Source organism: Triticum dicoccoides, chromosome 3B (assembly GCF_002162155.2).
Source record: "Triticum dicoccoides isolate Atlit2015 ecotype Zavitan chromosome 3B, WEW_v2.0, whole genome shotgun sequence".
Classification (NCBI taxonomy): Eukaryota; Viridiplantae; Streptophyta; class Magnoliopsida; order Poales; family Poaceae; genus Triticum; species Triticum dicoccoides.
Genome location: NC_041385.1, coordinates 197,716,268 through 197,739,756, shown reverse-complemented (window position 1 = coordinate 197,739,756; position 23,489 = coordinate 197,716,268). Strand labels below are relative to the sequence as shown.

Here is a 23,489-nt window from a genome sequence, read left to right as displayed (position 1 = left end):
AGAAAATTGTGTTTTTTTACTTTTTTTTTCTTCCGTAAGGGGCACGCCCGTGCCTCTCGAAAACAGAAAAAAAAACATGTTTTTTCTCCTGTGAGAGGCATGGTTTTGCTTTCACTATGTCTCTCGGAAACGGAAAAAATGCATTATTTATTTATTTATTTTTCACAAAAGGTACGGTTTTGCTTCCATAAGAGTCACAGGCGTGTTTCTTGGAAATTGCTTTTAGAAAAGAAAGAAAAAAATGTTCTCTATTCGGGTTTTTTGTCTGGTATTTTTCGTGAAAGAAATTTTTTTTCAAAACCTATCAACATGAGATCTAGTTTTGAAGATCTCGACGCGAGAAATCCAACGGTAAAAACGGTTTGAGATTTGGACAGTTTAAAATAAAACATTTTGAATAAACAGATCTAAGAAAAAAAGATGAAAGTGATTTTTTAAAAAGGTACTTCTCAATTAGTGATTTCGGTTTTTTTTTTTGGCTGTTCTACTACATCCTTCTTTTTCTTTCATTTCGTGTAGCCACTGGCTTCTTTCTTCTTCTTTTTTTAGGGGGAACCACTGGCTTCTTTCTAACCGTTACGAAGCGGAAGAGGCTAGGCCTCGAAACTGGGCCGAGTGTTGGCCCACGCTCCTTGGGCTAAACCCTAACGCAGAGCGTCCTCTCCTCTCCAACCCGACGCCGGCCTCCGCCTCCTCCGCCCTCGCCTCCTTCCTAGCCGCACACCTTGCTGGTCTGGTTTGGGTTGACCCGGAGTGAGGCGGGATGGCGCTGAGGGGCGTTTGGCAGCTGCAGAAGCTCGTGGTGAACTTCTGCGATTGGGGAGGGAGCAGCAAGGGGATCAGGTACTGTTCATCGTACCAATTTGATTCTGCCTTAAGTTTTGTTCCTGGAGATCCGACTTATTCGTTGTGTCGACTGAGCTGGAGTGCTCTGTTAATTCTTAATTGTGCATGGCGAAATGTGGAAGTGGAGTTATCTTCTCTGAAGGTGAGCGTCGCGTGTGATTATGTGTCTGTTTTGACGAAAAGGAAGAGCTATTGGGTATGACCCCATTGAATAGGAGTAGTTCATCTGTCTAGAGGACACTTTGATATTATTGAAAATGGGAATAACTATTTGGAAGAATGGCCCATTAGACAGTTCAGTCACAGTTGAGCCGATTATATGTGGTTTGCTTGTTGGGTTGGGATCAAGCTCTGCTTTTGTGATCTTTGAAATTTTATTCACATGGTATCTTCCTTTCTTGCGGATGAGTGATTTCGGAGCTTAATTGTGGCTTGACTCCATACTTCAGTCATTTGAATTTAGTGTCTGATAACAATTAGGTGCTTCAGTTTGCTTGCTCCTTTACGACTAAAGCTCCTTGGAATTGCAGGGCTTTTATGGAGTCGCATCTTCCAGCTATCAAGGAAAAGAATCCCCAGTTAGAGGTGGTGACACAGCTTGTCCGTGGCCAGCATCCTAACTTGAAGGGCATTTACAGTAAGATCTTCCTTTCCTTATGACCATTTTAGTGTTATGTGGTAACTGTATTACTTGTAATGATGTTACTTTCTGGTAGTTGTGAGATCTTTGTGTTGATACTTACCAAATGCATATAATCAGTTAATTTTCATGCAATCTGTCGCAGTCAAGCACTGTGGTTTACTTTACACATCCAAGATTTAATTGAAGATTTACTTTACACTCTTGTCTTCAACAAACAATAACAAAGCCTTTAGTCCCAAACAAGTTGGGGTAGGCTAGAGCTGAAACCCATAAGATCTCGCAACCAGCCAAGTTCTAGCCTAGCCCAACCAACCAATCTAAGAACTTGATTGGGTTAGGCTAGCCCAACTTGTTTAAATACTTGTGATAAATTTGACACACTCAACATCCCAAAGGTCCACGTGGTTTAAGAATGACATGGTTAATTTGTGTGAATAAATCTTTTGAAGGGAAACGTGTTGATTTGTTTTGTTTGAGGGTGCACTTTGCTCTAGGACAAGTACCATCCACCTCCGGTGGGATAAGACATGCAAAAGATTTTGTGGGGGAACAGGCTCATTTACCAAGTTTTGTAGAATGCATTTCACAACTTTAAATATCTTCTTTCACTTTCAGTGTTTAGCCAAAGGATAATTCCATTTCATTGCACTAACCACACTGATCTTATAGCATCTGATGATTGCAGGAGTTGCAGGAGCAGGTTGCTCCTCAATTCTGTTTTTCTGTTGCTTTGTGTTTGTTATTGGGAGATTTTTCATAAATGCACACCCTAGAGATTCGAATCTCACCGACAGGACCCGCCCACATGTCAGCAAGACACGGTTCATGCGTCATCCTTGTTATTTTCCATGGAGTCGTGGCTGTAGTTGCTTATATTCTGAGTGTTATTCTTAAGCAATGTCATTCTTGTGCAGAAAACCATAATGAGAGAGTGGTTTGCGTCAGAAACTTGGCACCTGAGGACATAATGCTGCAAGCTAGTAGGCTAAGGTGTTCTCTGGGCAGGAAAGTGGTGAAGCTGAGAACCAGACACGTGACGAAGCGGCCAAGCGTCCAGGGAACATGGACGACGGAACTGAAGATGTGAGTCAAAGTTCCTGATGGCACGCACTCAGCAACAACCGTCTCAGATCTATAGCAAGAACTCCGTGCTGCTATTAGACCTCTGTTCCGTCAGTAGTTATTACAGTTTCATTCTGTCTCCTTTTGTTTGAGCCGCAGTCTGATAATAACATGTGAACTTGGGGATTTTTTTTTTTGTTAGTGTCACCTGTCTAGCTGATATTTTGATGGCAAATGCCTGATCTTTAGACCATTGCATTCATTAAAGCTGTCAGCGCAGAATTTGTTCTGAAGGAAGGAGGAATGTTCTGCATGTTATGACAGGACAAGTTATAAATGTAAAACTGTCATGAACTATATGCATTGTGCCATGTCTTGCTGTCCATCTGGTGCACTCATCCATCGGGTTCTATAAGTGTCTGAAACTGATGGCACCTGTTGTTCAGTTGGTGCTATCCCATGAACCGTTTCAGATTCATTTTTTAAAAGGACAAATAATTTTTTTTGTTAATCTATATATATCAATCAGGAATATCGCGCTGATATCATTTTCAGCATCGATAGCTAACTTGTACTAGTTCCTATGAGCACATGTAAAAGCCTTTGGGTCGACCTTGAAGATGCACATTTGGAATTTCACTGCTTTGGGTTCATACTCAGCTTCTTCGGCCTACTTTTGCCCAACTTGCAAACGCAAATGACTCGACTTCGAGAAAAAGGCGGTTTTGCAGATGCCACCTAAGCAAAAAAAAATTGCATGGTTAATTTTACGATGGTTGTCGATTGCAAAGGAGGGGGCGGCCGATGTCAATTCTGCAAGAAAGAGCTGGAGTCTGCCGTGCATCTTCTACTCAAGTGCAGATTTGCTAGGCGCCTTTGGGAGGACATCAAAGCGTGGCTTGGTCTTATTGACACTGAAATAAAGCATTGGCGAAACTTCAAGTGAGTGTTGGAGTGGCGGAGCTCCTTGGTCTTATTCACAGATTTCTCTTGCTTGTTTCGTGGGAGCTTTGGAATGAACTGAATGGACAGTTCTTCAGGAATGTATCTTCTATACCTAGAGTAGTTGAGCGTAAAATCAAAGATGAATCAGCCTTGTGGGTTTTTGCTGGGGCAAAGCATTTAAGTTTGATCATGCCACAAGAGTAGAAACTCTCAGATGTTAAGGTTTGTTCTCTTGTAACTATTTCTAAATTCTTTCTTAATCAATGAGATGGGGCAAAGCTCGTGCCTCCATTTCAAAAAAAAAGAAAAGAAATTGAAGCGTTATCTGAAGAAATGGACAGCTTCATCAGTTTCAGCTGCCAGGGGGTCACCACCACCGGGAAAGAGCGGCAAGCCAACGCAAACCAGGGCCAAGGTTTTCTCTCGCTAACCATTTCCAAGCAAAATTCCACAACCAATGCAGACTGCAGATGAGCATTCCCATTTATTTGCTAGGAAATCTGATGGCAGATCTTGCGGCGAATATCTCACAAAGCAACATGCTGAAATCCAACAGCGAGACCCAAGATAGCAAATAATCATTTAAGAGAAATGGAAATACAGCTCTTTCCCCAATCCAAAACTCCACCTTTCATGCATCAAGTACAGACAACACAGATGAAGCACCTGGTGGACTCAAAATTACAAAACACGAGAAAAACTGACAGGATGGGTACAGATATTAAGGATATCAGGTGTGAAAAGAACTTCACAGTTGACAGCAACTTAAATTCGATAGTACATGCCAAAGCCACAAGACAATCGAGCATTCATCAAAGAAGGTCTACAGACTAGCAATGAGATTTCACTGAGATAATCTTTTGTCTGACAATGTAATCCCTGTATCCGGTATAATCTCTTCACATCACTAGTTGACATAAAGAAATTTACGTAACCCAAGTACCTTCAAAGCTTCTAATGGATGGGCAGAAGAACCATTGTCACCCAATAGGATTTACTTGGGCTGCACCAAATATGATGCCCATACCTCATTAGCTGGAGGGGGTGGCTGAACCCAATTGCCAGGTATACGGCTGCATGCAGGTGCAGACAGTCAATGCATTTAGAAGAATCCCCGCAAAAAAAATGCATTTAGAAGAATAAAAATACATGTAACATTTGTTTAACACGCCACATCAAAGATCTCTCTGTCCACTGCAGTAACTAACTATTATGGTTGTGATTTAGACTAAAATGGATATGTGAAATTCTGTTCTTACAGACCTGCAATGAATGAAGATTATCATAATTTACAACCAAGGGAAAACTTTGTTTTTGCCACTCTAGCTTTTCCCATACAAATATTTGCTGGTTCAACGACACGGTCTAGTATTACAGCCATACCATAAATAAAACTAGATGAAAGCTATATAGAAAGATCCACAAGCCATTTGCAACCTTAATGCACCATTAAGATATCAGCCTATATTTTACGAACTATAAATCCAGCTTTGTTGCTCACCAAAGATGCTAGTTTATCATAGTGGACCTAAAGTCAGCCAATTTGAACACACCATTACGTGATGGTTTCTCATGAGTTTATTTTCCAGCTTATAAGACAAAACCTTTAAAGAATCAGCAAATCATATTTACACAGTGAATTTGCACTGCATGAGAAGGATGCTTGTCAAATACTCCCTCCGTCCGGAAATACTTGTCGGAGAAATAGATGTATCTAGACGCATCGTCTGGAAATACTTGTCGAAGAAATGGGTAAAAATGGGTGTATCTAGAACTAAAATGCGTCTAGATACATCTATTTCTCCGACAAGTATTTCCGGACGGAGGGAGTAACTAGCATGGTTTAGTGCTGTTATTATCACGAGACAAGATAACGCAGCATGATTTGACAAGTAAAAGCCTCACCTTCCTCCAGGTCTGATAAAAGAATCCCACATTCTGCGTACCTACAATCGGAGGTGAAATACATATAAGATACTGTATTGAGTAACCTGAACTAGTATGAAATTTCATTAAAAGTGAGGGGGAAATCTCCTACTCAAAGAAATAAAATATGAAATCAATAGAACTTCAACAGAATCTCCTACTTTCCTTTCACATAGTTCTCACTAGCGCTTGCAGAAATGGTTATCTGGTAGCTCCATAACATCCCAATGATGACATCCAGTAAAACCCAATAGATCATATCAAAGATTGTTAAGCCTAGTCAGGTAGTTCATTAACACCATCCTACAAACCCGTGACACTTGCATGAAGTTGAGAGTTTGGAATAAATTACCTCAATGAGTGTCCCCAGGTCATAGCTACTTCCATGATAATAGTGGTAGAACTCAAAAGGCAGATTGGTCAGAGATTCGGAATGTGCAGGCCCTTTTATCTCGACCTTTTGACCATCATGTTCTGTCTTTTGACTTGCATGATCACTTCTCTCGCTTATGCTTGCATCTCCTTGTTTCTGCTCTGGTGCCGACCCACTTTTAGGTTGTCCAAAGCCATCTTCTTGAGCAGTTGTATGATGGGCAGCCTTCCTTGATTCCTCAGCGGTGAGAATAGCATCCTTCGCAGCATCAGTTCGAGCAGCAGTTGCAGCTTGGCGCTCCTCTTCCTCAACTGCAGCCTTGACACGCTCAAGATATTTATCATCCTCTTCTGGCAGAAAATGACCTGAAATATAACTGTCGCCAGTGTTAATTATCAGGCATGCATGGGTTGCAATGGCCAGAATAAAGCAGGTTAATCATATCATCACACATGGACAACTTTTATAAGTAAAAGTGTTGCCTACAACTGCATACAGAATTCAAAAATTATGGATCTTAGTTTAGAGAACAATGTGACAGTGCTTCCTCCATTTTAATATAAGTCCATTTCGGGGATTGTCAATTTACACTGTGATTCCATTTGAGAAAATCAAGGGTTTAGTTACAGCATCCTTATAAACCACTGCCCATTACGCTATGCGAGGGATCCAGGCGGTTACAGAATTCATTTACTACAGAAAAGAATGGTCCAACCTAATGACTGGTTTCAGGATGTCCTTTAAGCATATGGGATATGGGTCATATGGTGGTTGCGGAATAAGGGAAGAGGGAGTGGCTAAATGGAGATATCTTGCCTTGTTTCTTCAGTTTTTCGACCCTTACAGAGCGGAGCTCCTGTAGTTTCTCGACCATTAGTGCAAGCTCGAGCTGTGAATCGCAGATTTTTTTTCCAGAAAATAGTTAGTTGGAATAAGGTAATACTGCACTGATGCTTCAAAAATAATATTAAGATCTTATAATCTACACAAACAGCAACTCAAGAATTCAAAAACTGCTTGCACAAAAATCTGAAAGAAAACAATCAAGCTAGGTACATAGAATCAAGCACAGAAGTTAGGCTGCACTCCGTCGATGACAACTAATTGGCAATTTTAAGAAATCTTCAAGATGGCATCTTACATAAATTGAACAAAAACATAAGGCACCAAGAGAAAGGTAAGAAAATAACAATTGCATAACTTAATGCTCACAGCTAAACCTGTCCAAAACTCAGAGAGTATTAGCATGTTATTAGATTATATCTAAATTCAATTGTATGCACGGATCTTCTTGGAGAAAAACAATAAAATACAAGGATTTAGAGTCATGTACAATACTTACCTCAGATTCTAAACGTTTTCTTTCCTCATTTGCTTTCTTCTTGGCAATCTGCTTCATGCTTTCTACCTGGTTTGCACATACAACAACGAGTTCATTATGGTGGAACAACTGTGTTTTCCTACTAGTTACTACAGATAAATCCTATGAATGAAATGGCAGTTCAACAAATGAGACAGCACCTTGCGTTTTGCAATGTCATTCGCTATTTGCCTAGCCCTCCATTCATCAGCTTCCTGATCAATCCTGTCAAATTCTGCACTCTCCTGCACAACATCAAGAGAAGGGAAGACATGCATTTATTGGATCTGTGGCCATTTTGATGCTAACTGAGCATTTTCACAAAGATATGAACATAGAAACATGTGAATTGAGTTCCACCTTCTGGAAAAGCTCTGCTACATGCTTTCTCTTCCTCTTCCTCCATCGCTTATTTCTCTTGGACTTCTGCAGCTTCTGAGTTAACGAAACCATTGCCGATCTTTCTGCCCAAGGACCGTCTTGGTTAATAGCGGAAGAAATAGGTGCCAGGAGGTGCTGAAGTTGAGAACAGAGATAATTAGCCGCATCTGTAGCCAGAGATTCATGAATGTCTTGGCTAATCTTGATTTCACTTGCGAGCTCCAAAAAATGGCAAGGCCTGCCTGCAGAAGAGACACCAGACCCTGAAGACGATTCTACTGCGGACGAAGATGGTTCTTGTGCACTAGCATCAGATGAATTCCTCACAAGTGCAATCTCCTCTAGTTCGTTTATCCTGCCAATCCAAACCGTTTATTTCAGCACAAATGGCACAGAGACTCGCATACACGGTCATAACTACCTTTGGGAGTTTAGGGAACTCACAGAGCGCTTGAAATCGCGACCGTCTCTTGCAGCTTCTTCAAATGCTCCCGCACATTGTCACGCTGCCAAAAGGAACTGGCCGCCGCCAGTGCCGCCGCCTCAGGCTGGAAAGGGAGCGGCTGGTGCTGGTGCTGGTGCTGGTGCTGGTGCGGGTGCTGGTGCTGCTGCCACTGCCACTGCCATGGCGGAGGCTGAGGAGGCCGCAGTGGTCCAAAGGCATTCGGCGGTGGGAACATGGCGTTCTGCTGCCGCGGGGGAGGCCTGCACACAAGGAAAAGCTCGTCAAATCCATTTAGCGAAGGGGTCGCCGCGAGCGATTGCAGGTCAGAGGCGCATGGGGAGTTACCTGAGAAATGGATGTCGTCTTCGCCGTCTGCGGATCAGTCGCCGAAGGTATTCGGACTTGTCGCCGGCGGCGGGTCGCTCCTAGGTCTTGTTGGCGCCCCGACTCCGTCACCACGCGTGAAATTAAGTGGAGACAATAGGCTGGACTCCGGAGAATGCAGTAGGGGGTGGACGCGTGGTGGAGGGAAGGGGAGGAAGAGATCGAGTCCGGCGGGGCGAGGCAAGGCAAGGCGGCGGCTCCGGCGGAGAGGGGAAGAGCGTGGCTGGGCTTTTTTCTTCAGATCATAGACTTGGCAGCCCTCCTCCTCTCACTTCCGGACCGTGCGCGGGTGGCGAACGAGCTGGGCCGGGCCACGAGCGCGGGCGGCCGAAGCCTCTTTTCCCTGTTTTTTTTTACGTTTTCTGTTTTCTTTTTTTGCTTATACTAGTACAAATGCCCGTGCATTGCACCGGGCAAAAAAAATATATCCTAAAAACACTCTCGTCCCACTACGCGCCACTTCCAGTGTGCTCATCGTCGTGTGGATCTTTTTCCCCGGCGGTTCTTCCAGATCTATTATGTTTAGGTTTCCGGGGGATCTTTCCAAATTCAACCGGTTCTTGTGGTTTTCGGAGTTTCTACATGTCCTCTCATGGTCTACATTAACAACTTCGCAGCCCCTTCTTCCACGTTTGGAAGGACACCTGTTAATATTTGGCCTTAGGACTTTTTGCAAAAAAAAAGAAAGATTAATAATTCATGTAAAGTTGTACTAAACCAGCGACAAGTGATATATATCGGAGAGAGTAACTAAATTACCGTGAAAGATCTATATGTTTCATACAAAATTTATTAGTTACTTTTATTTTGAGAAATATAACTAAAATTTTAATAGTAACAAAAATAGGTCAAAAAATACATATCTGAACAGAAGTCTGCAACGTTTGTGGTTGCAAGGCTGCCTACTTGGTATACTGTAGTAGACAATACATAGTCCGTGATCCATTACACTGTCTCGGCACATACACCACATGAGCCTCAATGAAATGGGTTCTAAGTCTGAACCTAATATCACTAAACAAAACACCTAGTTGCGCCAACTCATAGTCGTTTGAGTTCATTGCTTGCTTAAGGATCATACAGTCAGTTTCAAAAATGACGCGCCCAACTCCTAACCTATCATCCAGAGTCATGCCTTGGAAAGAGCAACAGCTTCAGCTTGTAGGGCGCTGTGCAGATCATGCTGGGCTTCAGCCGCTGCAAAACAAATGTCTTGAGCGTCATCTCTGCAGATTAGGCCCCAGCCTCCAACTCCTCTTTGTTAGCAAACGCAGCATCGACGTTTATTTTCACCATATTGCTTGGAGGCTTCTCCCACTTATGCTGCCGCACGACCGGTTCAGTAGGCTTAGCGCTCAAAAACTCTTTCCATTCATCAGCGTGGTGACGGACAGTGTATCGAAAAGCTTCAACTTCCAGCCTTCGCTCCCCATGATTGCCCCTGTCCCGTTCCGTCTACCAACACCAGAGCAAAGCGATGGATAGCAGCTTCCTCTCCTCTGGCTGCAGGTCAAGAATTATAGACAGAATTTCTTTGGAAGATGTACACTGGAGCAGTCTAAGTGTGATATCCTCAAGCAGCAGTGCTCGCCATCGTTGCTTGATCAGTTTACAATAAAGAAACAGGTGGCCACCATCCTCAAAGTTGGAGAACTGCAGATAGAAAGCGTGTCATGCCACCGTCGGTGCTGTATTCGGTAAAGGAAGTTATGTGATCCTTATAGCATCTTACGGGGGACACCTATGCGGCAAATTAACTGCATGAAGAAAAAAAGGATACTAAAATCAAACCAGAAAGAAACATATTAAGATAACTTAAAGAATTCCTGATCCTAGCATATATGCATTTTTCTTTCTTTCAGGCATAAAATGTTCCAGTAACCATAAGTCTAATCAATTTTAGGCCAGGCTGGTTCATTAATAACTTTGAAAAGTAGGAAATCACACATCACAAAAAGAAAGTGCTAGGAGACAAATAAGGTAAGTCAAAGAACTTGGATTGTATGGAAGAGAGCCTTGTTCCAAGGCACACACATCCTCAGGAAACCTTGACAATAATCGTATCTCCTCAAGCGACAATCGACCATGGCACTTCTCTGCTTCTGAAATGTGACACAAACCTTGCAAATGTTGTCTGGAGAGGACGCCAGTTCACTTCCAATGTATAGCTTTGCTTTGCTGGTGGTGTCTGCAAACTTTGGTCTACCTATGTGCTGCTCCTCGATTCAATGCATTTCTCCCCCTTTTTGCTGCTATCAATTTCGGCTTACTGATGATGATGGCAGCGAAAAGGGGGATAAATCCCCCGACAGAATTAGGCACAGGGGGCGGGTGGACACATACCTCCATCAAGAGTGGAGGCTTCTAAGACCTCGCATTACTGGCGCTCGTAGCCCTCAAATACCTCGCCCATGACTGCTTCCCTTGATCTCCTCCGTCCCTGTGCACAAATCTTTCCACTGAGAAAATATATTGCACTTCTTGCAGCAAGCAACCATTTATGTCAAGTTCTCAACAGCTGCATTCTTACTCTTGATAAAAGATGTTTGAGAGTTAGACATAAAACTTCTGAAAGAAGATACGCTGAGTTACGAATAGAATACCTGACCGAGAGCTTACATGCTAAGAGATTTGAGATTTCCATTGGCCAGGTCTACTGGAAGCTGCCTCCTGAGGTTCATACATAGAAAAGGAGTTTCAATAGAAGATTTGAAGTTCAAGGGGAAAATCCTTAAAAGTAATCTAGCGAGCTACTTAACTAACAATAACCTTAGTTCTGATAGTATTTGTAGGAGTACTTGTTGATTTGCACGACCCAAGTAGCTAGTTACCTTAAAAAACATCTACAGAGACATGTCTTGATTCTGTATACAGGACATCAAATGTCAGCAATTAGTCACCTTCTTTCACCAATCCAAGAAGAAGTGGCAAGTAGTTTTCCAACGCTTGCAAGAGATTAACAGTGCTAGATCATGCACAGAGCATCAAAAGAGAAAATCAAACCCAGATTCAGTTCAGATGGCAACATCTGCCACGCAAAAGCAGACAACAATTCAGACAAAACCATTCTTAGGGTCCACAGCCTCTCTACCGCGCTCTTGTCCAAGAGCCCGACGAGCACCTAGGAGAAACCCATGCCCATCCACGTCTGGAGCCCTGGAAGGAGCAAGGCGATGTGTCGACGATCCATGTGTTGGCGGGCTGTGGCAAACTCCGCGGGGGCAGAGGATCCGTACTTGATGTCGAGCACGGGAAGCAATTGAGCAGGGGTTTCAGTATTTGCAGAAAAAGTTCTGTACTTGAGTTTACCTTAACTCATGTAATATGAAGCTTCGTAAAAGGTAAGCAAATACGTATAACCACTGCTACTGTAAGTAGGCTTGTGCAAAGAAATCGAGACCAGAGCAGTAACTATCAATCAGATTTATACCAAAATGAATCCCTACTACCCCCTAACTAAAAAGGTAATGATATTGGCATCTATATTACTGAAAGTACAGTACAGTATATATACTTTCAGTTTTGCTACTCCATGTTCAGTAAGTAACCATGGGTTCAGGAGATAAACCCATATGTTCAGAATACATCCAACTGCAAAGGCTGGTTACATTTGAAATATATGTTGAGATATCTATTCATGTGTATGCCACTGCAAAGCTAATAGATGAGTAAGCAATCGGATGTCATTAGTACCACTATAACTGAGGAATAACCAAGCAGATTTCAGTATGCAATTGGATTTCATTAGTACTATATGAGTAAGGCTATCACAGATTATCAAATCCATCAAGCACTATAACTGAGGAATAACCAATTCAAACAGTGACAAGGAAGAAAATCTTTTCAGAAGGACAAACCGATCTTTCAAGCATTCAGTTCAGAAGATTCAGAACACACGCGTTTGGTTCACAGCTTTAGAGTGATTTCGGCTAGCTAGACAGGGAACTAACGGAAGGAAAAGGTAGGAGCGAGCAGCGGCAGCAGCAGGGATGCGCATGAGCGCGAGAGCAGCAGCAGTCACCGCGCACGGGCTAGCCAGCGCGACAGGGGACAGCAAAATAAATCAAACAGGGGGTCAAACATACCTCTGGTGTAGCCGCCGCTGGCGACATTGGAGTGCTCGAGGTTGTTCTTGTACCTCTGGCGAACTCGATGTTTCTTCCTCCAACGAACTCGGCCAAGACATTGGATGTTTCGTCCAAATCAAAAAGTGACCTCATGGAGATTCCGGCCGACTACCCTTCCTTCTTATAGCAGAAAACAACAATCCGGGTTGGGCACTCCATTGAATTGTGTTCGACAAGGACACGACCTGTAATCCGATCCAAATCAGGCACGGGTCTTGTCCGCAAGCATGGCTCCGCTCACGGCCCGCAGCCCCTGAAGCAAGTTGTTGACGCCTGCATCGTCAAGCTGCAGCCGCCGTTGCTAGTGAAGGAAATATGCCCTAGAGGCAATAATAAAGTTATTATTTATTTCCTTATTTCATGATAAATGTTTATTATTCATGCTAGAATTGTATTAACCAGAAACATAATACATGTGTGAATACATAGAAAAACATAGTGTCACTAGTATGCCTCTACTTGACTAGCTTGTTTATCAAAGATGGTTATGTTTCCTAGCCATGGACAAAAGAGTTGTCATTTGATTAACAGGATCACATCATTAGGAGAATGATGTGATTGACTTGACCCATTCCGTTAGCTTAGCACTTGATCGTTTAGTATGTTGCTATTGCTTTCTTCATGACTTATACATGTTCCTGTAACTATGAGATTATGCAACTCCCATTTACCGGAGGAATACTTTGGGTGCTACCAAATGTCACAACGTAACTGGGTGATTATAAAGGAGTACTACAGGTGTCTCCAAAGGTACATGTTGGGTTGGCATATTTCGAGATTAGGTTTTGTCACTCCGATTGTTGGAGAGGTATCTCTGGGCCCTCTCGGTAATGCACATCACTATAAGCCTTGCAAGCAATGTAGCTAATGAGTTAGTTACGGAATGATGCATTACGTAACGAGTAAAGAGACTTGCCGGTAACGAGATTGAACAAGGTATTGGATACCGACGATCGAATCTCGGGCAAGTAACATACCGATAACAAAGGGAACAAAGTATGTTGTTATGCGGTTTGACCGATAAAGATCTTCGTAGAATATGTAGGAGCCAATATGAGCATCCAGGTTCCGCTATTGTTTATTGACCAAGAATAGTTCTAGGTCATGTCTACATAGTTCTCGAACCCGTAGGGTCCGCACGCTTAACGTTACGATGACAGTTTTATTACGAGTTTACGAGTTTTGATGTACCGAAGGAGTTCGGAGTCCCGGATGAGATCAGGGACATGACGAGGAGTCTCGAAATGGTCGAGACGTAAAGATCTATATATTGGACGACTATATTAGGAGTTCGGAAAGGTTCCGAGTGATTCGGGTATTTTTCGGAGTATCGGGGAGTTACGGGAATACAGGGAAGAGTATTGGGCCTTAATGGGCCTTAGTGGGAAGGAGCCAGGAGGTGGCGCGCGCCCCTCCCAAGCCCAGTCCGAATTGGACAAAGGGTTTGGGGCGCGGCCCCCCTCTCCCTTCCTTCTCCACTTCCCTCCTTTCCCCCCTTCTCCTAGTTGGACTAGGAAAGAAGGAGTCCTACTCCCGGTGGGAGTAGGACTCCCCTTGGCGCGCCCTCCTCCTAGGGCCGGCCTCCTCCCCCCTTGCTCCTTTATATACGGGGGCAGGGGGGCACCCCATGACACACAAGTTGATCTACGGATCGTTCCTTAGCCGTGTGCGGTGCCCCCCTCCACCATATTCCACCTCGGTCATATCGTCGCAGAGTTTAGGCGAAGCCCTGCGCCGGTAGAGCATCATCATCGTCACCACGCCGTCATGCTGACGGAACTCATCCCCGACGCTTTGCTGGATCGGAGCCCGGGGAACGTCATCGAGCTGAACGTGTGCTGAACACGGAGGTGCCGTACTTCGGTGCTTGGATCGGTCGGATCGTGAAGATGTACGACTACATCAACCGCGTTGTCATAATGCTTCCGCTTACGGTCTATGAGGGTACGTGGACAACACTCTCCCTCTCGTTGCTATGTCATCACCATGATCTTGCATGTGCGTAGGAAATTTTTTGAAATTATTACGTTCCCCAACAGTGGCATCCGAGCCTGGTTTTATGCGTAGATGTCATATGCACGAGTAGAACACAAGTGAGTTGTGGGCGATACAAGTCATACTGCTTACCAGCATATCATACTTTGGTTCGGCGGTATTGTAAGATGAAGCGGCCCGGACCGATATTACGCGTACGCTTACGCGAGACTGGTTTCACCGTTACGAGCATTCGTGCTTAAAGGTGGCTGGCGGGTGTCTGTCTCTCTCACTTTAGCTGAATCGAGTGTGGCTACGCCCGGTCCTTGCGAAGGTTAAAACAGCACTAACTTGACGAACTATCGTTGTGGTTTTGATGCGTAGATAAGAACGGTTCTTGCTCAGCCCGTAGCAGCCACGTAAAACTTGCAACAACAAAGTAGAGGACGTCTAACTTGTTTTTGCAGGGCATGTTGTGATGTGATATGGTCAAGACGTGATGCTATATTTTATTGTATGAGATGATCATGTTTTGTAACCGAAGTTATCGGCAACTGGCAGGAGCCATATGGTTGTCGCTTTATTGTATGAAATGCAAATGCCCTGTAATTGTTTTACTTTATCACTAAGCAGTAGCGATAGTCGTAGAAGCAATAGCTGGCGTAAACGACAACGATGCTACGATGGAGATCAAGGTGTCGCACCGGTGACGATGGTGATCACGACGGTGCTTCGAAGATGGAGATCACAAGCACAAGATGATGATGGCCATATCATATCACTTATATTGATTGCATGTGATGTTTATCCTTTATGCATCTTATCTTGATTTGATTGACGGTAGCATTTTAAGATGATCTCTCACTAAATTATCAAGAAGTGTTCTCCCTGAGTATGCATCGTTGCCAAAGTTCATCGTGCCCAGACACCACGTGATGATCGGGTGTGATAAGCTCTACGTCCATCTACAACGGGTGCAAGCCAGTTTTGCACATGCAGAATACTCAGGTTAAACTTGACGAGCCTAGCATATGCAGATATGGCCTCGGAACACGGAGACCGAAAGGTCAAGCGTGAATCATATAGTAGACATGATCAACATAGTGATGTTCACCATTGAAAACTACTCCATCTCACGTGATGATCGCTTATGGTGTAGTTGATATGGATCACGTACTCACTTAGAGGATTAGAGGGATGTCTATCTAAGTGGGAGTTCTTAAGTAATATGATTAATTGAACTTTAATTTATCATGAACTTAGTCCTGTTAGTATTTTGCAAATTATGTTATAGATCAATAGCTCGCGTTATTGCTTTCATATGTTTATTTTGATATGTTCGTAGAGAAAACTGTGTTGAAAAATGTTAGTAGCAATGATGCGGATTGGATCCGTGATCTGAGGTTTATCCTCATTGCTGCACAGAAGAATTATGTCCTTGATGCACCACTAGGTGACAGACCTATTGCAGAAGCAGATGCAGAGGTTATGAACGTTTAGCTAGCACAATATGATGACTACTTGATAGTTTAGTGCACCATGCTTAACGGCTTAGAATCGGGACTTCAAAGACGTTTTGAACGTCATGGACCATATGAGATGTTCCAGGAATTGAAGTTAATATTTCAAGCAAATACCCGAGTTGAGAGATATGAAGTATCCAACAAGTTCTATAGCTAAAAGATGGAGGAGAATCGCTCAACTAGTGAGCATGTGCTCAGATTGTCTGGGTACTTCAATCGCTTGAATCAAGTGGGAGTTAATCTTCCAGATAAGATAGTGATTGACAGAATTCTCTAGTCACCATTACTAAGTTACTAGAACTTCGTGATGAACTATAGTATGGAAGGGATGACGAAAACGATTCCCGAGCTCTTCGTGATATTGAAATCGACGAAGGTAGAAATCAAGAAAGAGCATCAAGTGTTGATGATTGACAAGACCACTAGTTTCAAGAAAGGGCAAAGGGAAAGAAAGGGAACTTCAAGTGGAAAGACAAGCAAGTTGTCACTCTTGCGAAGAAGCCCAAAGCTGGACCATAGCCTGAAACTGAGTGCTTACACTACAAAGGAAATGGTCACTGGAAGCGGAAATGCCCTGAACATTTGGTGGATAAGAAGGATGGCAAAGTGAACAAAGGTATATTTGATATACAGGTTCTTGATATGTGCCTTACTAGTGTTTATAGTAGCCCCTGAGTATTTGATACTTGTTCGGTTGCTAAGATTAGTAACTCGAAACAGGAGTTACAGAATAAACAGAGACTAGTTGAAGGGGAAGTGACGATGAGTGTTGGAAGTAGTTCCAAGATTGATATGATCATCATCGCATACTCCCTAAACTTTCGGGATAAGTGTTAAACCTAAATAAATGTTATTTAGCGTTTGCATTGAGCATGAATATGACTTGATCATGTTTATTGCAATACGGCTATTCATTTAAAGTCAGAGAATAATTGTTGTTCTATTTACATGAATAAAACCTTCAATGGTCATACACCCAATGAAAATAGTTTATTGGATCTCGATCGTAGTGATACACATATTCATAATATTGATGCCAAAAGATGCAAAGTTAATAATGATAGTGCAACTTATTTGTGGCACTGCCATTTGGGTCATATCGGTGTAAAGCGCATGAAAAAACTCCATAAAGATGGATTTTCGGAATCACTTGGTTATGAATCATTTGATGCTTGCGAACCGTGCCTTTTGGGCAAGATGACTAAAACTCCGTTCTTTGAAACAATGGAACGAGCAACAAACTTGTTGGAAATAATACATACTGATGTATGCAGACCAATGAGTATTAAGGCTCGTGGCAAGTATCGTTATTTTCTGACCTTCACAGATGATTTAAGCAAATATGGGTACATCTACTTGATGAAACATAAGTCTGAAATAGTTGAAAGGTTCAAAGAATTTCAGAGTGAAGTGGAAAATCATCGTAATAAGAAAATAAAGTTTCTGCGATCTGATCGTGGAGATGAATATTTGAGTTACGAGTTTGGTCTTCAATTAAAACAATGTGGAATAGTTTCACAGCTCACGCCACCTAGAACACAACAACATTATGGTGTGTCCGAACGTCGTAACCGCACTTTATTGGATATGGTGCGATCTATGATGTCACTTATTGATTTACCATTGTCGTTTTGGGGTTATGCATTAGAGACAGCTGCATTCACGTTAAAAGGGCACCATCTAAATCCGTTGAGACGACACCATATGAACTGTGGTTTAGCAAGAAACCCAAGTTGTCGTTTCTTAAAGTTTGGGGCTACGATGGTTATGTGAAAAAGTTTCATCCTGATAAGCTCAAACCCAAATCGGAGAAGTGCGTCTTCATAGAATACCCAAAGGAAACTGTTGGGTACACCTTCTATCACAAATCCGAAGGCAAGATATTCTTTGCTAAAAATGGATCCTTTCTAGAGAAGGAGTTTCTCTCGAAAGAAGTGAGTGGGAGGAAAGTAGAACTTGATAAGGTAATTGTACCTTCTCCTGAATTGGAAAATAGTTCATCACTGAAATCAGTTCCAGTGATTCCTACACCAATTAGTGAGGAAGCTAATGATGATGATCATGAAACTTCTGATCAAGTTGCTATAGAACCTCATAGGTCTTCCAGAGTATGATCCGCACCAGAGTGGTACGGTAATCCTGTTCTGAAAGTCATGTTACTAGACCATGATAAACCTACGAACTATGAGGAAGCAATGATGAGCCCAGATTCCGCAAAATGGCTGGAGGCCATGAAATCTGAGATAGGATCCATGTATGAGAACAAAGTGTGGACTTTGGTGGACTTGCCAAATGATTGGCAAGCCATAGAAGATAAATGGATCTTCAAGAGGAAGACTGACATTGATAGTAGTGTTACTATCTACAAAGCTCGACTTGTCGCAAAAAGGTTTTTGACAAGTTCAAGGTGTTGACTACAATGAGATTTTCTCAACTGTAGTGATGCTTAAGTCTGTCCGAATCATGTTAGCAATTGCCACATTTTATGAAATCTGGCAAATGGATGTCAAAACTGCATTCCTTAATGGTTTTCTTAAAGAAGAGTTGTATATGATGCAACCAGAAGGTTTTGTCAATCCTAAAGGTGCTAACAAAAAGTGCATGCTCCAGCGATCCATCTATGGACTGGTGCAAGCATCTCGGAGTTGGAATATACGCTTTGATGAGTTGATCAAAGCATATAGTTTTGTACAGACTTACGGTGAAGCCTGTTTTTACAAGAAAGTGAGTGGGAGCACTACAGCATTTCTGATAAGTATATGTGAATGACATATTGTTGATCGGAAATAATGTAGAATTATTCTGCAAAGCATAAAGGAGTGTTTGAAAGGAGTTCTTTAAAAGAAAGACCTCAGTAAAGCTACTTACATATTGAGCATCCAGATCTATTGAGATAGATCAAGACGCTTGATAATTTTTTCAATAAGTACATACCTTGTCAAGATTTTGAAGTAGTTCAAAATGGAACAGTCAAAGAAAAAGTTCTTGCCTGTGTTGCAAAGGTGTGAAATTGAGTAAGACTCAAATCCCGACCACGGCAGAAAATAGAAAAGAGAATGAAAGTCATTCCCTACGCCTCAGTCATAGGTTCTATAAAATATGCCATGCTATGGACCAGACCTATTGTATACTCTTTTCTGGTTTGGCAAGGGAGTACAATAGTGATCTAGGAGTAGATCACTGGACATTGGTCAAAATTATCCTTAGTGGAATAAGGATATGTTTCTCAATTATGGAGGTGACAAAAAGGTTCGTCGTAAAAGGTTACGTCGACACAAGTTTTTTCACTGATCCAGATGACTCTAAGTCTTAATCTGGATACATATTGAAAGAGGGAGCAATTAGCTAGAGTAGCTCCGTGCAGAACATTGTAGACATAGAATATTTGTAAAATACATACGGCTCTGAATATGACAGACCCGTTGACTAAGCTTCTCTCACGAGCAAAACATGATCACACCTTAGTACGCTTTGGGTGTTTATTACATAGCGATGTGAACTAGATTATTGACTCTAGTAAACCCTTTGGGTGTTGGTCACATGACAATGTGAACTATGGGTGTTAATCATATACAGATATGAATATTGGTGTTAAATCACATGGCGATGTGAACTAGATTATTGACTCTAGTGCAAGTAGGAGACTGAAGGAAATATGCCCTAGAGGCAATAATAAAGTTATTATTTATTTCCTTATTTCATGATAAATGTTTATTATTCATGCTAGAATTGTATTAACCAGAAACATAATACATGTGTGAATACATAGAAAAACATAGTGTCACTAGTATGCCTCTACTTGACTAGCTTGTTTATCAAAGATGGTTATGTTTCCTAGCCATGGACAAAAGAGTTGTCATTTGATTAAAAGGATCACATCATTAGGAGAATGATGTGATTGACTTGACCCATTCCGTTAGCTTAGCACTTGATCGTTTAGTATGTTGCTATTGCTTTCTTCATGACTTATACATGTTCCTGTAACTATGAGATTATGCAACTCCCGTTTACCGGAGGAATACTTTGGGTGCTACCAAACGTCACAACGTAACTGGGTGATTATAAAGGAGTACTACAGGTGTCTCCAAAGGTACATGTTGGGTTGGCATATTTCGAGATTAGGTTTTGTCACTCCGATTGTTGGAGAGTTATCTCTGGGCCCTCTCGGTAATGCACATCACTATAAGCCTTGCAAGCAATGTAGCTAATGAGTTAGTTACGGAATGATGCATTACGTAACGAGTAAAGAGACTTGCCTGTAACGAGATTGAACAAGGTATTGGATACCGACGATCGAATCTCGGGCAAGTAACATACCGATAACAAAGGGAACAAAGTATGTTGTTATGCGGTTTGACCGATAAAGATCTTCATAGAATATGTAGGAGCCAATATGGGCATCCAGGTTCCGCTATTGGTTATTGACCAAGAATAGTTCTAGGTCATGTTTACATAGTTCTCGAACCCGTAGGTCCGCACGCTTAACGTTATGATGACAGTTTTATTATGAGTTTACGAGTTTTGATGTACCGAAGGAGTTCGGAGTCCCGGATGAGATCGGGGACATGACGAGGAGTCTCGAAATGGTCGAGACATAAAGATCGATATATTGGACGACTATATTCGGAGTTCGGAAAGGTTCCGAGTGATTCGGGTATTTTTTGGAGTACCGGGGAGTTACGGGAATACGGGGAAGAGTATTGGGCCTTAATGGGCCTTAGTGGGAAGGAGCCAGGAGGTGGCGCGTGCCCCCCCAAGCCCAGTCTGAATTGGACAAAGGGTTTGGGGCGCGGCCCCCCTCTCCCTTCCTTCTCCACTTCCCTCCTTTCCCCCCTTATAGTTGGACTAGGAAAGAAGGAGTCCTACTCCCGGTGGGAGTAGGACTCCCCTTGGCGCGCCCTCCTCCTAGGGCCGGCCTCCTCCCCCCTTGCTCCTTTATATACGGGGGCAGGGGGGCACCCCATGACACACAAGTTGATCTACGGATCGTTCCTTAGTCGTGTGCGGTGCCCCCCTCCACCATATTCCACCTCGGTCATATCGTCACGGAGTTTAGGCAAAGCCCTGCGCCGGTAGAGCATCATCATCGTCACCACACCGTCATGCTGACGGAACTCATCCCCGACGCTTTGCTGGATCGGAGCTCGGGGAACGTCATCGAGCTGAACGTGTGCTGAACATGGAGGTGCCGTATGTTCGGTGCTTGGATCGGTCGGATCGTGAAGACGTACGACTACATCAACCGCGTTGTCATAACGCTTCCGCTTACGGTCTACGAGGGTACGTGGACAACACTCTCCCCTCTCGTTGCTATGTCATCACCATGATCTTGCGTGTGCGTAGGAAATTTTGTGAAATTACTATGTTCCCAACAGCTAGCTCCAGGACAGCACCTCCTCCTCGTCGCCCGTCAAAACAACCGCCCCGGCCCCAGCGCCATCGGCTACGGCCCAATGTTGTGCTCCCGCGCCCGAGCCCCGGCGAGGCGGCCTCCATCCTCCCAAGCGAGCACGCTGGCCGCCGCCAACCCCTCGCTACCGTTGTCGCCCTCGCCAAGCCCCCGCCGGAGTGCCACCGGCCGGCGTCCTCCTGCGCCTCCTCGACCCCGCCTCCTCACGCCCGCGCGCCGCCGCCTCGTCCGCGACAAGGCCCCGCCGGAGCTTCCCGAGCTCGCTCCCCTCCTCGCCGGAAGCCGCCGCCGCCAGGAATGGATTCGCCAACGGCAGCTGCGACGCGTCGACCCATTCCGGCAATGGATAAGGGGTGGAGCTGGCCGGTGGTCGCAGGGGGTCTTTTGCAAAAAATGAAACGTTTTCCACCACTTTAGGTAGGACGGCGGGTTAATTTCTCAGAAACAAAGGGACGTTCTTGAAAAAAGCCCAACGACGGACGACCAGAAGCCATCACTGGTTTATTATTATACTAGCAAAAGAGCCCATGCGTTGCAACGGGAGAAAAAAATAACACACACTCTTAACCCAATAACCATAATATGTTCATGCCCTTTATTTTAGTGAGGCATCATTTTTGTGTTGCCGCTTATCCTCCTTCTCACCCTTAGTGGCCTTAGTGTTTACACAAACCAAAGTGTGTTTGAATGTTGTTTTTCCCCTGCCAGTTTTTCAGAGGTGCTCATGTGTGGTTATCGATGTTTTCTTTCGTCTCTTTATGATTTTAGTGGTTGTTTATTTACAATCCAGATCGTCGCGGTACGAAAGAAAAACGGACGTGCCCTATAGGTTAGAAGTTTGCTTTTAAAATAATATTTTAAAATATTTAATAGGTAAAAATAACATCATATTCAAATTCTACATATTTTTCTGTTCAAATTTCATATATAACATGTTAAAATCGGAGTTACGATTTAATAGATATGGATAATTAAGAAAAATATTTGTTTGACTTAAATATCTTCCAAAATAATATTTAAAAAATATTTAACAAACAAAATAACATCATATTCAGATTCTACACATTTTTCTAATCAATTTTCATATATAACATGTTAAAATCGGAGTTACGGTTTAAAAGATATGAATAATTTAGAAAAACATTCGTTTGACTTATATATGATCAGCGGGTGAATTATCTAATACGTCAGGGGGGTTTCCGTGAAAATGTAAAATAACGGTTCGATTATGACTTAAGTGTGTACTGCGGGTTAATTCATAAAAAATGCAGGGGGTTTTCTGCAAAAGTGCATGACGGACGACCGAAACCCAATTTTCTTTATTACTAGGTAGACATTATATATACATATTACAAAAAACACTTTTCAAAAAACATTTGAAAAAATGTTGCACAAGTATTTACAAAATATTGAACAAGTATATGAAAATTGTTGAACAAAAATTTGAAAAATGTTGAAGAAATATTTGAAAAAATGTTCATCATGTATATAACAATGTTGAACAAGTACTTAAAAATATTGATCATGTATATAAAAATGTTAAACAAGTATGTGAAAAATGTTGAACAAGAATTTTGAAAAATGTGAACAATGTATTTGAAAAATATTGAACAGGGATTTTGGAAAATGTTGAACAAGTATTTGAGAAAATGTTAATCATGTATTTGAAAAATGTTAATCATGTATTTGAAAAATGTTGAACAAGTATTTGAAAAATATTGAACGAGTATTTAAAAAAATGTTGATCATGTATATAAAAATGTTGACCAAGTATTTGACATATGGTGAACAAGTATTTAAAAAATGTTGACCATGTGTATTGGAATGTGCAATGAAAAACAAAAAGAAACAAGGAAAAATCCAAAAAAAATGAAAACTAAAAAAGAAACAAAATAAACCAAAGGAGAAGAAAAAGGAAAAAAATGTGAAGAAGGAAATGAAAAAACCCGAAGAATAGAAAACAAAAAGAATAAAAAAATAGGAGAAAAACAATAAGAAAACAAAAAAGGAAAGGAAAGGGGAAAAGCCTGAAGGAACCAGTGATGCAGTAAAGAATAAAATAAAGAAAAATAAAAAGACAAGAAAAAGAA

The 23,489-nt window shown here is 42.4% G+C and overlaps 2 protein-coding genes across 2 annotated transcripts; one reads left to right on the top strand and one right to left on the bottom strand.

Annotated features, from left to right (window-relative positions):
• Positions 1 to 605: 605 nt before the first annotated feature.
• Positions 606 to 2,934, top strand: LOC119275521 (54S ribosomal protein L51, mitochondrial-like). The gene is made up of 3 exons (XM_037556386.1): positions 606 to 843; positions 1,377 to 1,483; positions 2,404 to 2,934. Exons 1-3 carry the CDS (start codon positions 764 to 766, stop codon positions 2,574 to 2,576), a joined length of 360 nt encoding a protein of 119 aa, XP_037412283.1. The 5' UTR covers positions 606 to 763; the 3' UTR covers positions 2,577 to 2,934.
• A 1,263-nt stretch (positions 2,935 to 4,197) lies between these two features.
• Positions 4,198 to 8,593, bottom strand: LOC119275520 (U11/U12 small nuclear ribonucleoprotein 59 kDa protein-like). The gene is made up of 9 exons (XM_037556385.1): positions 8,327 to 8,593; positions 7,981 to 8,241; positions 7,516 to 7,891; positions 7,317 to 7,400; positions 7,138 to 7,203; positions 6,612 to 6,684; positions 5,775 to 6,160; positions 5,402 to 5,442; positions 4,198 to 4,569 (listed from the first exon to the last, which is right to left on the bottom strand). The coding sequence occupies exons 2-9, from the start codon at positions 8,214 to 8,216 to the stop codon at positions 4,491 to 4,493; spliced, it is 1,341 nt and encodes a 446-aa protein (XP_037412282.1). The 5' UTR covers positions 8,217 to 8,241; positions 8,327 to 8,593; the 3' UTR covers positions 4,198 to 4,490.
• Between the last annotated feature and the right edge of the window lie 14,896 nt (positions 8,594 to 23,489).

Bases quoted from the DNA above. Each gene is read 5' to 3' on its own strand.
- LOC119275521 (XM_037556386.1), top strand. From the start codon at position 764: ATGGCGCTGAGGGGCGTTTGGCAGCTGCAGAAGCTCGTGGTGAACTTC. The intron at 844-1,376 runs GTACTGTTCATC...TTGGAATTGCAG, and splicing joins GGGAGCAGCAAGGGGATCAG to GGCTTTTATGGAGTCGCATC. The intron at 1,484-2,403 runs GTAAGATCTTCC...ATTCTTGTGCAG, and splicing joins TAACTTGAAGGGCATTTACA to AAAACCATAATGAGAGAGTG.
- LOC119275520 (XM_037556385.1), bottom strand. From the start codon at position 8,216: ATGTTCCCACCGCCGAATGCCTTTGGACCACTGCGGCCTCCTCAGCCT. The intron at 6,685-7,137 runs GTAAGTATTGTA...TGCGATTCACAG, and splicing joins GAAAACGTTTAGAATCTGAG to CTCGAGCTTGCACTAATGGT. The intron at 6,161-6,611 runs GCAAGATATCTC...GTTATATTTCAG, and splicing joins CGAAAAACTGAAGAAACAAG to GTCATTTTCTGCCAGAAGAG.